A 16,979-nucleotide genomic window follows, 5' to 3' on the forward strand; every position below is an offset into this window, starting at 1 on the left:
TTCTACATATGGTTTCCCATGGATTTTTAATTGGATTTGCACAGTCCAAGTAGGGGGAATATCAAGTAACTCCAACTTTATTGTCACCAAGAGATGAGGATTATATTTAAAGTAGAAATAACAGTCCAGGTACAATCGTGCATGGAAAGTGTTATAGAAGGACAGTTTCTAATTTGATCAACTTTGCTTCCTTCCACAAGAAGAAAAAGAGAAAAACCATAAGAAAAGTGTAAGAGAATTGTGAATGTGAAACAAACCATATGGGCAGTTTCTCACCTCACCAGTAGAATTCTGGATCTGAGACAGGAAAATTGCATAATAAAAGCCTTATTTTGAGACACTTATGGTGTAAGGTGGGATGAAAGATGGTGTTTGATATGTTGGAAGAAACATCCTTCTGGGTTCAGTTCCAAGTGGGGAGAAAGACACCGGAAACAATGGTGGCTGTTTCAAAAGATGGTTTTAATGTTGGACAGGAGCACATGGCTTGAGGTCCTGGGCGAAAAAAGGCACATGGAATGGAGAGAGAGAGAGAGATCTATACCCTCTGTTGGGATTTTAATTTGAGCTTGTATTCTGATTGGTTGTCAGACTTGCATGGAGCCATGCAAGGGTAACTTTGTAGGTTGTGTTTTTGAGTCCCAAGTTGGGTTGACTCTTGCTGAGTGATGATGTAATGAAAGGGCTTTGGGATTCCTACTATGGCTCTGCCTGAAGGAGATAGATCTTTGTTATGTAGAATAGACTGGCCCAGGCCTTAATGGCCCATTGACAAAGGTTTTTTTGTGGTGGGGACTGAGTTTCTGCCTCCCCTTTGGGGGAAATACTCTGTCCTTTTAATATTTCCTAAAATATCTCATTTTTCTAGGAGTGGGTGGGTGCTAACTTCCTACAGATACATCTGTATCTTGCCTTTTAATCCTGGTTTATTCTGCAAGCCCTTATTACTCTAAGAAAACAACAATTTTGTAGTGAAATTATTTCAATAATTATTTCAACTGGAAAACAGTGGGACTATTAGAAGAAGCCAGACTGAAAAATGCAAGGGAATTTTAGCAGGAGACTTCAACCAAGTGTTGACCAACAGACTCAGAGGCTTACTTTCTTGATGGATCTATCAAAAGACATAACCAAAGAGCCAGTTTGAATTCATCAGTTCAGTTCAACATACCACATTCTCCCCATTGTGCAACAATCAACCAATTCAACAATCACAGGAAAAGAATACCATCCATAGAGACGACTTCCGGTGTCCAGCGGCAACGGACGTCTGGAAGGCTTCTCCTGCCTCCAGCGCCCGAATCCGGCCGCCGCCGAGGCCCTCAGGGGCCAGGTGTTCCGAAAAGGACACCTGCCGCACGGACGGCTCGCCAGGGGTCTCCCAGCCGACATACAGGACTGTGGGGACCGATGCTGGCGCGTCCTAGGCTTGGCGGGGTTTGGAGGCCACAGGCCGCGCCATTATTTTGGTCACGCTGGCCGCTGTGCCCGTGACACCGGGCATTGGATTTATAACTGCAGCAGCCTGGTGGTGAACAGGAACGGAGAAGAATTGAGGAGGAGAAGGAAGGGAATATCGGTAAACGTGAGTGGAGTGCCCGGAGTGCGGGGGTTTTTCTCCCCTGCGGTTGGAAGGAGCACGAGTTATTCTGGAGAGAGGAGAACTTAAAATAAGAAGATTACCGGTTTTGTGGAGCTCTGGAGAGAAGAGGTGATGGAGAAATTTAGGAGGGAAGGTTTGAGGCCCCTCCTTCTGGGGAACAGTGGTGGCGCCCAGCTTCCGCCTTCACTATGAGAATTTTGATGACATCACTTCCTTCGGCTTCCTGGTTGACTAACTGTACTCTGGACTCGTTGCTCCTGTGAGTGCCCCTGGTGGATCCGGAGGAAATTACAAGGATACTGTGCCTGCCTGAGGATTTTGTATTTTTTTCCTTAATGGCAAAAGGTCAGAGACCAACTGCTGGAGAGATGGAGAGAATTTTGGAAAAGTTATCTAATATGGACAAGAAATTGATGAAATAAGAGCAGAAATTGTGACTATCCAAAAGGATTTAAAGGATACTCAACAAGTTTCAGCAGAAAACAAGCAGAAAGTGGAAGGTTTGAGGGTGAGATGCGGCAGTGCAGAAAAGAGAGGAGACGACAGGCAATGCTGTGCTTGGACCACAGATGGATAAAATGTCTTATTTCCTTAGGTTTCAAAATTTGGAAGAAGTGGCCCAAGAAGACTTGAGAGATGTTGTGACTAAATTGTTGGGAGAATTTCTTGGGAGAGGTGTTGATTTCATGAATTGGGATGTGGATCGAGTTTATAGAGTTAATTCGCAATATGCACGCACGCATGCAGTTCCCAGAGAGGTTCATGTCAAATTTGTGAGAAGAGAGACGAGAGATGAAATTTTAGAAAACATAGGAGTGGGGCACTGATTTACAGGGGCAGGGAGATAGCCATTCTGAGGCAGATTCCCAGACAGGTACGTGAAAAAGAAAGAAATATTATTTTTGTCAAGCAAATTGTACCAGAAGGAGTGGGCTTCAGATGGCTGATGCCAGAGGGATTGATGATTTTCCGGGAGGGCATTACGAAAAAATCAGTACAATTATGGAGGCTACGGCCTATGTGGAGGAACACAAAGCCTCCTGGAATCAGATGACCCAGGAATTGAAGAAGGGAGGTTATAGATTGGGGGGGGGGAGCGGCTGCCGCTGTTGCGGCCCTGGAGTTGGGTCAGGCTGAACCCAGAGTTCTGAGATCCAAAACTAGGAAGTGATAAAGATATTTGGGATTGTGTTGGTTTTCCTTATTCTCTTTAGTACGATATTCTGTTTATTCTTGACCCTTCTTTATTACGTATTTAAAATTTGTAAACTTAGCTACTTCGTGTTACCTGCTTGCCATATGGCTGTTGTATGTGTTAAAAAATTTGAGTAAAATTCTTATTTTAGATAAGAAAAATGAAAATTTACCATACCTGATATGTATTTGTATAAACCTTTTTTTTGACTAATAAAAACTTTTTGAATAAAAAAAAAAAAAAAAAAAAAAAAAAAAGAATACCATCCATCAGACATCAATGTTACCCTCCACAGAGAAAGCAACCAATACAAAGATAGAACCGCCATCTTAGCAGCTGAATAAATAATCTACCAATAACTAGGTATCAGTTACATTGCATAGCTACATCTGCTCAAAGAATCACTTATGAAGTATGTTCAAAGCAGGCAAGACAGAAGAATAACGGTTGCAGGAACTCGGTATGCCTAGTTTAATGAAAAGAAGGGCTAGGGGAGACATGATAGCGGTGTTCCAATATCTCAGGGACTGCCACAAAGAAGAGGGAGTCAAACTATTCTCCAAAGCACCTGAGGGCAGGACAAGAAGCAATTGGTGGAAACTAATTAAGGAGACAAGCAACTTAGAACTAAGGAGAAATTTCCTGACAGTTAGAACAATTAATAAGTGGAACAACTTGCCTGCAGAAGTTGTGAATGCTCCAACACTGGAAGTTTTTAAGAAGAGGTTGGATAACCATTTGTCTGAAGTGGTGTAGGGTTTCCTGCCTAAGCAGGGGGTTGGACTAGAGGACCTCCAAGGTCCCTTCCAACTCCTTTATTCTACATGAAATCCCCACATCTGCAAAACTCCTGCATTGATAATGCCACCTTGAAGTTGATTAATTTTGAAAAGGCACTTTTGGAACATTAATGAAAGATCTGCAATCCTCAGATCAAGCTTGGAGAACTCTACACAATTTCAACAAGTCAATTCTGAGCCACACATTCAACTACTATGAGTTCGAGTCAGATTTCTTTAAACCGTAATGTTGTCCCTGTATATATTTAAAATATATCCTGCTAAAGGAAATGTCTTATATGATAGAGCTAATGTTAAATCACAACATATCTCTCTCCCAGGCAGCAATCCATATTGCCTAATTCAATGGTTTCACATTTTGATGGTGCGAGATGGCATAAAACCCAAATGAAAGTCATTCACTTGAAACTGTTCTACTTTATGAACTGGAAAAGGTCAAAGATATGCAACACTGAATCTTCATTACAGACCAATTGCTTATTTCAGGCACACTTTCACATTAGAGCGGAAAAAAAATGTATTTTTTTTAAAAAAACTTGTTTTATGATGGAGGTGTTGACTGGAAGGTGGTCTCAGGCTAACATTCCCCTGAAATGACATTATTAGCTTTGGCAAGAAGCTAATTCAGCTATCTCCCAGTTTTGCCAACCATAAAGAAAACCTTTGAAAAAAATATGTGTTTAAACTGCAGAATAATAAAGCACCTAGCCCACAGTTCACTGGCAGGCATGTTCGTTGTTATGGAAAGGTGTGCATATAGTGGGAAGAGATAATCGGGAACAATGCCAAGCAGCTATTTCAGCAGAGGTCTCTGTACTCTTGGCTGCTGATTGGCACTCTCCGTTTTCTGCCAGGCTACCCATGTTCAACATGAGCAGCTGGATCAGAGTTGCAAAGATACACATGAAGGAGACTCTAGGCCAGGGGCCATCAACCTGCGGCTCTGGAGCCACATGTGTCTCTTTCATCTCACTGCTGCGGCTCCCTTTTGCTGGTCGGCACCACAATTGACGGGACTTTTGGTTAGGGCAGGTAAAAGGAAAAAGGATGCCGCGCTAGAAGGAAACTCTATGGTGGGGAACTGGACTTTCGATCAGCAGAGGAAAAAGGACACCGCGCTAGGAGGCGACTACGATGGGAGAACCAGACTTCTGGTCGGCTCTAGAATTGAACGGGGGCTTCCGCTTAGGACCTTTGTGGCTCTTTGAGAGTTTAAGGTTGCTGACCCCTGCTCTAGGCCAAGGCTGTCAAACTCATGGCCAGCGGATCAGATGCGTCATGCAATGACCACGCCCATGCCCAGTTTAGCAAAGGGGGAAAAACTGCCATGACGATGTCAGTTTGACAACCCTGCTCTATGCCATTATTACAATGTGCACCTATAATTTATTTTACTGACACACTTTACAAAGCAAAAGAAACCACTGAAGTCCAGACAAGTGAGTTAAATGTGCCCCATGAGTTAATTCGTCTTTAATAAGAATATACTCAAAATGGTATTTATTTATTTAGTTATTTAACAATCTCTATCGCCCAATCCACTCCAAATGGACTCCAGATGGGATCTACCCAAGTCGAAAGATGTGCACTAAAGGGTATATGGATAACCAAAGTCAACAAAATGGATAATCAAAGTCAACAATCAAAGAAACCCAAAAGTATCAAAGGCACAATTTAGTTAACGTGAGGACTAAAACTCCAATGCTTCAACTTGTCAGAAAACTTATACAATACAAACTATCCATACTACTAACCTATCTTCTCCTTTGTTTTTCTTTTTTCTTATCAGACTCTTTATGTTTTGTCCATCCAAACAGGTAAACAAGATTAAGAAATAGACTGTGTAGACCTAAAGTTACTTTTGTTGGAATAGTTATAGTCAGAGGCGGTAGTCAGCCAGTTCGTATTGGTTCAAGCAAACCGGAAGTGGAAATCGTGGAGTCCCACCCACCTTGGCTCTATGCCGTCCTATTTAGGCACATTTTCAAGGCCTGGCACATGCGCAGAAGGCGTGTGAGCAAGCAAAGCAAGTGCATGGAAGGACGGGCTCATGCACGGAAGGACGGGAGCATGCGCGCGAAGCAAGTGAGTGCACGTGGGGTGAACCAGTGATAAGAATATTGGAAACCCACCGCTGGTTATAGTAACATAATTTTGCAAGTATGAATGAGCTTCCTTGCTCTGCTGTTTAATCTTCTTGTGAAGTAGGAGGAGGGGAGCCGAGACATTTTCCTAAGGCATTTTCTTGGCCTGGATTCAATATTCATTTATCTGATTGTTGCTTTGGTAATGCACATTTTCACTTTAGCTAAATTTCAGGATCAAAAACAGTCTTGGAGTCACAAGGCAGAAAAGTACTGTATTTTTTGGAGTATAAGATGCACTTCCCCCCCCCAAAAAAAAGAGGGTGAAAATCTGGGTTTTATACTCCGAATGTAGTCCCACCCAGCTTCTCAAACGGAGGCTTCAGAGGCTGAAAAAAACATCAGAAAAGAAGCTTCAGAAAAGAAGCCCCCAAACAGAGCTTCAGAAAAGAAGCCCCCAAACAGAGCTTCAGAAAAGAAGCCTCCAAACAGAGATTCAGGAAAAAAGCCTCCAAACAGAGATTCAGAAAAGAAGCCCCCAAACAGAGATTCAGAGGCTTTTCTTCTGAAGCTGTTTCGGAGGCTTTCAGAGGCAGAAAAAAAAAGGGGAAAAAAAGCAAGGCACAGAGCTCACAACCAAGAAACCTGTTGCTAAAATTTACCTCTGGAAACAGCTGATTGGGGGTATTCCGGGAGGCCGATCCACCTGCCAATCAGCTTTTTTCTTATTTTCCTCCCCAAAAACTAAGGTGCAACTTATATTCCAAAAAATACTGTAAAATAGACACCCAAGCTCTTGTCTCTACTTTATAGACAAACAAACCAATGCAAGTTTAATAAATATTTGTACCTCATTTGGTCTTGTGCAGGGTTTTATGTTTAGCAAAGTCTGATTATAAAAGGACATTTAATTCTTGCTATAACTACACGAAAAAATATAAATTTTTTATTTTTATTTATGTAAACACCATCTTACTTGAAAATAATAAGATAGCACTCCTGTGAAACAAGAGGTTTATTATGAAGCCAATTATGGGGTTTAAAATTCAAGTTACCAAGATAATTTTAGAAGGGTGACAAATAATGAACTGGTTTAATCATTCATTCTGCAACAGCTGTCGTAAATTCTTAGCAATCTGCTTGAGAAGAAAATAGGCACCTGACAAAGAATATAAAATATATTATAGTATTTGGAGCACAGGGTCAGTTGTAACACAACACATGTTATGCTCTCCCTGTTATCTTACCTGATTAGAAATGAGCCTTGCAAGAACATCCATCCTAGATCCTGACTCTGAGATCATTTTAGCTGCATTAATCACATCTGATGTATTCTTCAGTGGTCCTCTGCCCCTTTAATTAAAACAAAATATATATATAATGAATATTAAACATCTGGTACAATCTTAGAATAAATATGAGAATGCAATTTCTTTTGGTCCTCTCAGAATGTCTCTGTTGCACTGGAAAACAAGAGATGTGTCTGCAACCAGGTGATTTATTGCATGTGTGATGGCTCTGATTCTCAAGGTGGCCTACAATCCACTCTAAAAATATTTCAAATCCACTTCTAAAAGGTAAATTAGCAGCAACACCCAAGAACGGTGCGTGTTGTCTGGATGAACAGGAAATGAAGAGAATTATTATAGCTACACACCAGTGGTGGGTTGCCCCTGGTTTGGACCGGTTCTATAGAACCGGTAGTAAAACCAGTGGGAGGCTCCACCCACTGACTCAAATGTCATCAAAACCCTTCTGTGCATGCGCAGAAGAGTGCATGTGGGCACAATGCTAACCGGTAGTAAAGGTAAGTAGAACCCACCCCTGCTACACACATGTATAAGGCACTGGTGGGTTCTAACCAGTGTTACTACCAATTCGGTTCATGGCGCACGCTTTGCGCGCAATCACTTTGCACAAGCGCATTGAATTTCACTACAGCTGAGGCATGGCAATCTGCTCTGCTGCGCTTTACAGCTGGGCTTAAAATGAAGGAATAAAGGTAGGTATAGCACAGGGGCGGGCAGGAGGGCCCAGCTAATGGTCGGAGCGAACCGGTTCGCTTTCACATCAGCATTTCTGCTACCGGCTCTCCCATATCAGATAGAACCAGTAGCAACCCACCACTGGTATAATGAAAACAAATAATCAAGAGAGCTACACAATCTTCTCGGAGCAATAGCAATGGAAAACATTTTGCAACCTTTCAACAAAATTTGCTGAGCTGCTAGAAAAGAAGACAAGCAACTTCCTCATCTGATCTTGCACGAGACTCTTAAGACCAAAAGAAGTGGTCATAAATTCAACACACCTGACCATTTAAACACATCTTCTCTTTGAAAAGGGCATTGAAAGAACATGTGAATATTTCTATTTTCTTTAAAATCAAAGATATTCTTGAATGGGAATTTCAAATATTGATTTTATAAAGAAGGCAAAATATTAAATTTGCTTGGAATGTCAAGGGATGTTGGCTTAGTAATTTGCATGAGAGAAAGGGCTTCCAAACAGATACCTGACATACCAAATAAGGTGGTTATTTTTTGGAAGGGGGGTTCACAAGTCCTGCTTAATATCTGCATGAAGGGTTATTGTGAAAATGTTAAAATCACCCTGTCTTCCGATTTAAAATGGAAGTTCTATAAAATGATGTACCATTGATGTATGACACTAGAGAAATTATCTAAGAAGAATAACTTCAAATCTCTGTTGGAAATGTGAAATAGAGAGAGAGATATGGTGATGCGGATAATTTTAAAAATTAATCGGATGCAATTGGACTTTTGCTATATGCATCAAGCACACAATGTGGTGTTGGAAGAAATGCCCATCTGGTTCATTTCCAAGTGGGCAGAAAGACACTGGAGGCTGTTTGGAAAGATGGTTTAATGGTGGACAGGACCACATAAGGTTTTTGGGTCCTGGGCAAATGAGCACATGGGAGAAAAAGAGATTTATACCCTCCCTTGGGCTTCCTGTTTTTGAACTTCCTGTTCCTGTGGCAAGTGCATGTATTCTGATTGGTTGTCAAACTCCCAGGGGGCTATGCAGGGGTAACTTTGTAGACTGTCTTGAGTCCCAGGCTTGGCTGAACCTTGCTGGGTGATGCAATCTTCCCAGGTGCCATGTGGTGAGATGGGTAGAGGGCTAATCCTATTATGTCCTGAGGATGAAGGTCTTTTGTTTTGTAGATAAGCTGGCCCAGCCTTTTGTCTTGTAGATAGGTTGGCACCAAAATATTTGCTGGGGTGGGGGGAGGAGCAGGGAGATGAGGCTTTGACTTTATGTCTTAAGAAACATGTTTATCCTTTAGAGCAAATATAATATTCTTCCTTTTTAATATTTCCTAGAATATTTCATTGTTCTAGGAGATGGGTGGGTGCTAAGTTCCGACAGTGGGAAATAGGCTAGGACTTATGGACAGTCAACTAGAAAAGGCTTGTGGGTTATAAGCACAAAAATGGCAGAATACAGAAATACCTATCATGGAGGAAGGGATTGTGAAGATGGGCAGACCTTGCAGAATTGGCTAAACTGACTTATTTGATGAAGGAGGGAACAACAAATACTTTTAAAACGAAACCCTTATGGACTTTTTGCTGAAAATGGATAAACATGAACTCATGATTTCAGGGTTTATTAGTTAGAAATGTTTATGGGAACTAAACATAATTTGGGAGGGAGGAAATGTTATTTTCTGTGTTTGCACTGCGGCAAAGCAGATAAGAGGTCACTTATTTGAACATCTATTTTTGTTTCTCTTTTTGTTGTCTTTCACTTTTTCTCGTTTTCTTCATATTTCTTTATTTTTTTCCTACTTTTACTTTGGAAATAGAAAGTTATATAAAGCTTTCTTTTAATAAAAATATATCTTTAAAAAATTATACTAAGGATGCATAGTCTCTCACAATCTCTCCTCTTTACCAGGTTGGAAGAGCCACTCTTGGTATTGTATATATCTCTCGTGTGTTATTATGTATATAAAGAGAAGTTAATGAATCCTGCTGCATCAGTTATCTGTGTGTGCTTTCTGGATGTGATTTCTGCAACAAACTCTGACAGATCATTTATCTCCAATCTCTGTGCTAGTGATACCACTGATCCTCGCTTATGTCCAGAACTGATTTAACTCCAAATTGAAAAGAAAAAAAAATGTGGAGAGTTGCCCCCTTACATGCCTTTTTCCCCCCAAAAAATATTTTTAATAAAGACTGGTCCTCAAAGCACATCGAATTAAGGTTTGGTTTTAACCATTCTTATCATTCCTTCGGAGGAAAGAATTGAATTAAATTTTCTTTCTCTGCTATATTTAAAAGCAAACATTAGAGCTTGATTTTCCAGCAGCCAATTACTTTGCTGAAAATAATCCTGTAAAATAAGTTCGGTTAGATCATTTCATTCTCAAACAAGCCTGTTTTTAAATTAGATAATTTACATGTCTTGAATTTAGTCCTTACAATTGGGCATAATTGAAATAATTCTCCTAGTGCCAGTAATACCCAACACATCTGGATTTCTCATAATTCCTCAAATCTCAAAAATTGTAGAATACAATTAAGATCCTTAACATAAATGTTTTGTATAGTTTTTGATACAAATATGATGTGGATTTACAGTAGTTTTAGACATTAATTCTATCAGAATGAAAGCACCTCTGGTTTTTTAGAAGCAGCCGATGCTGCTGGTTCATACTGAACTCTGAGACGTGCTTGAGTTGACTGTATTGTCACTGTGGAGAATTAGCTTGGCAATATTCCATCTGAAGTCTAAGGGGGGAAAAAAACCTTACAGCAATCCTTGCAAAGTAATTGATTTTAAATTGATTCCAAATTCCACCTGGTTTTAAATAGAACATTTTTCGCTCTATTTTTAAGCCAGAGTTTTTCCATAGTTAAATATTCATGGGGCAGTTGATCTCCACAGGTCAGATAGTTTTATTTTTATTTTATTTTATTTTATCACAACAGTATACGTAAACATTGACATAAAACAACAATACATCATAAAAGAAAAACATATATATAAGTAAAAGTATGCAATAACTATATTAATTTGATATAATGAAAGGGAACAATAGGACAGGAACGGTAGGCACTTTTGTGCTCTTATGCACGCCCCTTATAGTCCTCTTAGGAATGGGGTGAGGTCAATAGTAGACAGTTTTTGGTTGAAGTTTTTGGGATTTTGAGTAGAGACTATAGAGTCAGGTAGTGAGTTCCAAGCGTTAACAACTCTGTTACAGAAGTCATATTTTCTGCAATCAAGTTTGAAGCGGTTGACATTAAGTTTGAATCTATTGTTTGCTCTTGTATTATTGCGATTGAAGCTGAAGTAGTCTTTTACAGGAAGGATATTGCAATAGATGATTCTGTGTGTTAAACACAGGTCATGTTGGAGTCGGTGCACAAACAATGGCTGTGCAACAATCCTACATTTGCAAGCCTGAGACCTCTTCTGTGTATGCCCTATTTCTCCAGCCCATGAGATGCCAGTGCAGTCTTGCAATAAGTCCCAACAGAAATGCCAGGATCCTATTTCACACATAATATTTCATGAATCAAGAAAGAAAAGGTCTTTCAAAAAAAAAATATCTGACATTACATCTTCTGCATTTCTGAAAGCAATTAGCACCCACACAGTTGCTTTGGTAGTTCCACCTTCCTGTTCAGAAGTTTGTGGAAGCAGCTTCATCAAATTATAACATAAGAAGAAGATTATGCTTTGCCACCCACCTCCAGCTGGAGAGAAAAGGGGAGGGGGAAATCAATCAAGTGGACAGCTTAAAACTGTTAAGTTTTTAGCTGGGAAGCCACAAAAGAGAGAATACTAATTTCCTTCAAATGTTGGATGTGGGTATAAAATACTTGGTTTTGTGGAAATGGATACTTACGGAAAAACATAGCTTTGGAGGAATTTTAGGGTTCTATCCATGGGTGAAATGCTACCGGTTCTGACCGGTTCTCCTAAACCGGTAGTAAAAAAAATGCTACCGGTTCGAACAAACCGGTATTTCCGATGATCAACTGGGTGACGATCAGCGATTTATATTACCTAGAATCGTCGGATTTCCTGCTTTCTAGCTAATCTAAATTAGCTAGACCAGTGGATTCCTCCTCCCCCACTACTTACCTTTGCAGACTCAGAACACTTAGAAGCAACTTAGAACTAAGGAGAAATTTCCTGACCGTTAGAACAATCAATAAGTGGAACAACTTGCCTGCAGAAGTTGTGAATGCTCCAACACTGGAAATTTTTAAGAAAACGTTGGATAGCTATTTGTCTGAAATGGTGTAGGGTTTCCTGCCTGGGCAGGGATTTGGACTAGAAAACCTCCAAGGTCCCTTCCAACTCTTGTTATTATTATTATTACTTCAAAATGTTCCTTTTTTAGTGCTGTGCAGGCATGCCTCAGGCGCGCATCCACGCACAAAGTGCGCACTCGGCAGCAGACTCACAGAACCGGTAGCAGACTTCAGAGAATTTCACCGCTGGTTCTATCTAAGGTAGGGCTCAGCCTTTGAAAAGAATGGCTTAGTGCTGAGATTTCAATTCAGTAAAAGTAGCCATTTAAAATGAGCCAGTTTGGTATAGTGGTTAAGGCAACAGGCTAGAAACCAGGAGAGCATGAATTCTAATTCTGCTTGAGGCATGAAACCCAGCAGGTGACCTTGGGCTGGTCCCTTTCTCTTACCCTAGGAAGATCTAAGTGCCAGAGCCCACTGTAACAACATCGCCAAAAAGGCACTAAGAATTGTTAATCTAATCTTGCATAGCTTCTTCTCTGGTAATATTGTACTACTAACTAGCGCATATAAAACATTTGCTAGACCAATCCTTGAATACAGCTCATCTGTCTGGAACCTGCACTGCATATAGGACATAAATACAATTGAGAGAGTCCAGACATATTTCACAAGAAGTGTCCTCTACTCCTCTGCTCGCAATAAAATACCTTATGCCACCAGATTCCAAATTTTGGACTTAGATAACTTAGAACTATACCAACTTGAGTCTGACCTAAGCATAGTACATAAAATTATGTACCACAATGTCCTACCTGTTAATGACTACTTCAGCTTCAACCACAACAATACACGAGCAAATAATAGATACAAACTCAAGGTAAACCGTTCCAAACTTGATTGCAGAAAATATGACTTCAGTAACAGAGTGGTCAATGCCTGGAATGCACTACCTGACTCTATAGTTTCTTTCCCAAACCCCCAAAACTTTAAGCTTAAACTGTCTACTGTTGACCTCACCCCATTCCTAAGAGGTCTGTAAGGGGCATGCATAAGTGCACCTGTCCCTGTTCTAATATTCCCTTTTTTTACTTACTCTTTTCATGTATCCAAATTATTTTTATACTTTTACCTGTTATCTTGTATATGATTGACAAATAAATAAATAAAAGAAAAAAAAATGAATAAAAGAAACATACAATGGCAAACCACTTCTGAAAAACATTGAGAAGAAAACTGCAGTAAATTGTCCAAGGGAATTCTGGGTCTTAAAAGTTGCCAAGATTGGACAACCCTCTCCTTAAGATACTTCAGTGTTTAGGGTTTTCCACTCAAGACTAATTTTCAAAATAAAAAAGAATGGAGGAAGAATTACAATGATGGAAGAAACAATGAAAGAATAGAATAGAATAGAATTTTTTATTGGCCAAGTGTGATTAGACACACAAGGAATTTGTCCTGGTGCATATGCTCTCAGTATACATAAAAGAAAAGGACAAGTTCTATATGGGTGGAGAAGGAAGGCCACAGCTCCAATGGCAGAAGATGGAAAATAAGCACATGTAGCAGAAACTCCGTGTCAGATATCATCTCTTCTTCTATTTTTGCCAAATGTCAAGGGACAAAAAAAAACAAAAAACTATTTCCAGCTTTGTCACTTATGACTTTGAACGATTATTCTTAAGCTTTTCATTACAATTTTAATGTCTATTTCATCCTAGCCTCGTCTTGTTTTTATTTATTTATATTTTTCTTCTTGTAAACATCACTGATCTCGCATATCACAACAGTCCATCTTGCTGCATACTGAGATCTGCACAGTTTTTTCCTCTCCTCCACACCATTTGGAAAATTTGCTTGATCAGCTATTTTGGCAAGAGCCAAAATAACCCATCATGAACAGCATCCCTGGCAGGAAGTAAAATAAAGCCAGTGATAATGGTGAGTATATGTGTAGGAATCAATGTCTGCATGCACAATTCTTAATTCCCAACAAGGAAAAAGCTGCAGTCTTTAGAGTTGAAAAGATTGACCACTTCCACAAATAAATAAATAATTTCTCTTAAGAACCAGCTGATACCTTTGAATTTACTATAGTGATATATATTCGTCCAAAACGTATCTTCATATTGCCTTAGGGGCATTGTACTGACTTTGAATGACTTAAACAAAAGAATCGAAGAGTGCATTTTCTGCTAAATAGCATGTTGACTGGGAGTATGATTGGAACAAATTATATATAGATTTTTCATTTTATTGGCTGTTTTTTTTAAAAAAATGTCATTTAAGCTGTCATATCGTGAAAGCAACTTCTAAATTAAAAACCTTATTCTGAGAAAAAGATATCCCATACAATATAAAAAAAAGATTTTGGAGAAAGCATGATGCTGAAAATAATGTTAATCGTTTTCCTTTGAATCAAAGTCGAAGTAAGAGAGAAAGAAATTATAACATTAAAAACATGATGAAATAGAATTCAAAAGTTTAAATGTTTTTTTGGGGAAAAGAATTATTTTTCATTTTGATTGCCAATGTACTTCAACAGTTGAAATCTCTTAGTCAAAAATATGTAAGCAAGCAAGCAGGCAGGCAGGCAGGCAGGTAATATGTAAGTAAGTAAAAGATGCTTGTGTTGTAAGATAACTATGAGAAGCTGGTAGAATTATCGGCCCACAACCTTAACAACATCTGCTACTAGTTTCTCTCTTTTATAGGAATGAGTGAGGTGGCAGACCTACTTGATGAAAAACATATTGAAAAAAGATGACAATGGCAAATCACTTCTTTGTTGTTGCCAACAAAACTGTGCCAATGTGTTCATGAAGACAACAGGAACTGAGCTTTTTTAACACACCAGTGTCCTTCCTTGGTGCCTTGCTGATGAGCTGAGGTGAACCACCACTAACCCTAGCCTAGAAGATCATGGCCACTAGCATGTACAGCAAAGGTGTCGAGCCCAGCTCCAGCTTGACACATGAAGCTGTAGGATTGGACAGTGTGGGAAGCCCCTACCAAGAAATGGAGAAATGACTTGTTATGGAATCGTTAGGATAGTGCGGGAACCGACGTCTGGGTTGCATGAGGGGTTAATCATTAAACATGTGGCTGGAGTAGCGGCGAACGAGGCTTGGGCGTCGTGAAGAGCTCCACAGTCTGGAGGATGATGTGGCAGTTGACGCCATTGGTCATGGAGGGAGAGAGCAGTCGGGCATCCAATCAGCTGAGCAAGGGCGGGGCGCGAGTGATGCGGTATGTTCAAAAGGCGCTGAGAGGTGGAAGCTTTCAGCGCCGACTCTGTACAGAGTGAACTCGATTACTATTGAGACCCGGTTTGTAGTAGACCCCAATAAACAAAGTCACGGGTGAAGAAACCAAGTTCAGCTTGTTATTGAACGGCGTCTGGCACAACCACAACTGAGCTAGCCGAGAAGGGGTGACCAGCCTTGGCAACTTTAAAGACCTGTAGATTTCAACTCCCAGAATTTTCCTGCCATCTCCCAATTTTGGGAGCTGAAGTCCACAAGTCTTAAAAGTTGCTGAGTTTGGACACCCCTGCCATACAGACTTATCACACAATGTAGAATCCCGAACAGTTCCAAATTTGCAGAACATTTTCATGGAGATGGAAACCCTTGACTGTACAAATTTATGTGCTATTCATGAAGGAGAATGATGGCAGAGGGAAAAATTTTGTTAACAAAGTAAATTTTTGTTTGCCTTTTCTGCAGGTAGAGTTTTCCTAAATTTGAAATGACTGAAGAGGACTAATGAAGCAGACAATATTGAAGATAAAACTATCGGTTAGTACTATGCTATTATCACTTGCTCTGAGGTATAAGCATACTTTTTTTTAATTATTTTTAGTTTTTTTTTTTATTTGCATTTATATCCCACCCTTCTCCGAAGACTCAGGGCAGCTTACACTATGTCAAGCAATAGTCTTCATCCATTTGTATATTATATACAAAGTCAACTTATTGCCCCCAACAATCTGGGTCCTCATTTTACCTACCTTATAAAGGATGGAAGGCTGAGTCAACCTTGGGCCTGGTGGGGCTTGAACTGCAGTAATTGCAAGCAGCTGCTGTTAATAACAGACTGTCTTACTAGTCTGAGCCACAGAGGCTAGAAACAAATCAATATATAAGCAATGCTTTATTGAAGGTAGTGTTTGCCAGTTCCAGAGTTTCAGCATTTAGAGAGGAACACATTGGAAAATTTTTATTTGCAGATGTTAAGAACAATGTAAGAGATTGTGGTTATTTGGGGATGTTAGAAAATAGAAAAGATGTGGCAGGTTTCATGATGACTTTTATAATCGATACAGACTAGAAATGGCTGCAACAGTCATTGGATTATGAACAGCACTAAGCTACTAAAATAGTAATTATTTTCTATTCAGCTTGTCCAAATAACATACAATGTAATTTTAGACCTCTAAAGATAATAGTAGCTCTCTTTTTGCTTTCAATGAAGGAAAGATCTCTGAAGACAGTAGGAAAAATGATCTAGCCATTTCTGCATCTATGGCATTTGTACTATGACACAGAGTGACCTAAAGATAATTCTATAGATAATACCAAAAGTGATATTAAAAGGGTGAAGGGTGAAGGAAAGAGCAAAACTAAAGTTAGATGCTATTGCAAGGCAAAAATAAGATGTACAAAAATTGGATACAGGAACAATTGGAAGAAATAATTAGTGTAATTAGATAACTAATTAGATAAATTAGATAATTAGATCAGAGGGATACGGTGGCTCAGTGGCTTGTTGATTGAAAGGTCGGCAGTTCAATCGTTCGAATCCCTAGCGCCGCGTAACAAGGTGAGCTCCCATTACTTGTCCCAGCTTCTGCCAACCTAGCACTTTGAAAGCATGTAAAAATGCAAGTAGAAAAATAGGAACCACCTTTGGTGGGAAGGTAATAGTGTTCCGTGTGCCTTTGGATTTTGCCAGCCACATGACCACGGAGACATCTTCGGACAGCACTGGCTCTTCAGCCTTGAAACGGAGATGAGCACCGCCCCCTAGAGTCGGGAACAACTAGCACATATG

General features: G+C 39.8%; 1 protein-coding gene across 1 annotated transcript in view; it reads right to left on the reverse strand.

Annotated features, from left to right (window-relative positions):
- The window catches only part of CTNNA3 (catenin alpha 3), a 1,121,082-nt gene that overhangs the window by 47,563 nt on the left and 1,056,540 nt on the right, over positions 1-16,979 (reverse strand). Inside the window, exon 16 of the mRNA XM_058187693.1 lies at positions 6,930-7,035. Coding sequence (XP_058043676.1) covers positions 6,930-7,035 — 106 coding nt within the window. The remainder of the gene's footprint in view (positions 1-6,929; positions 7,036-16,979) is intronic.

The sequence above is a fragment of the Ahaetulla prasina genome, chromosome 6 (assembly GCF_028640845.1).
Source record: "Ahaetulla prasina isolate Xishuangbanna chromosome 6, ASM2864084v1, whole genome shotgun sequence".
Classification (NCBI taxonomy): domain Eukaryota; kingdom Metazoa; phylum Chordata; class Lepidosauria; order Squamata; family Colubridae; genus Ahaetulla; species Ahaetulla prasina.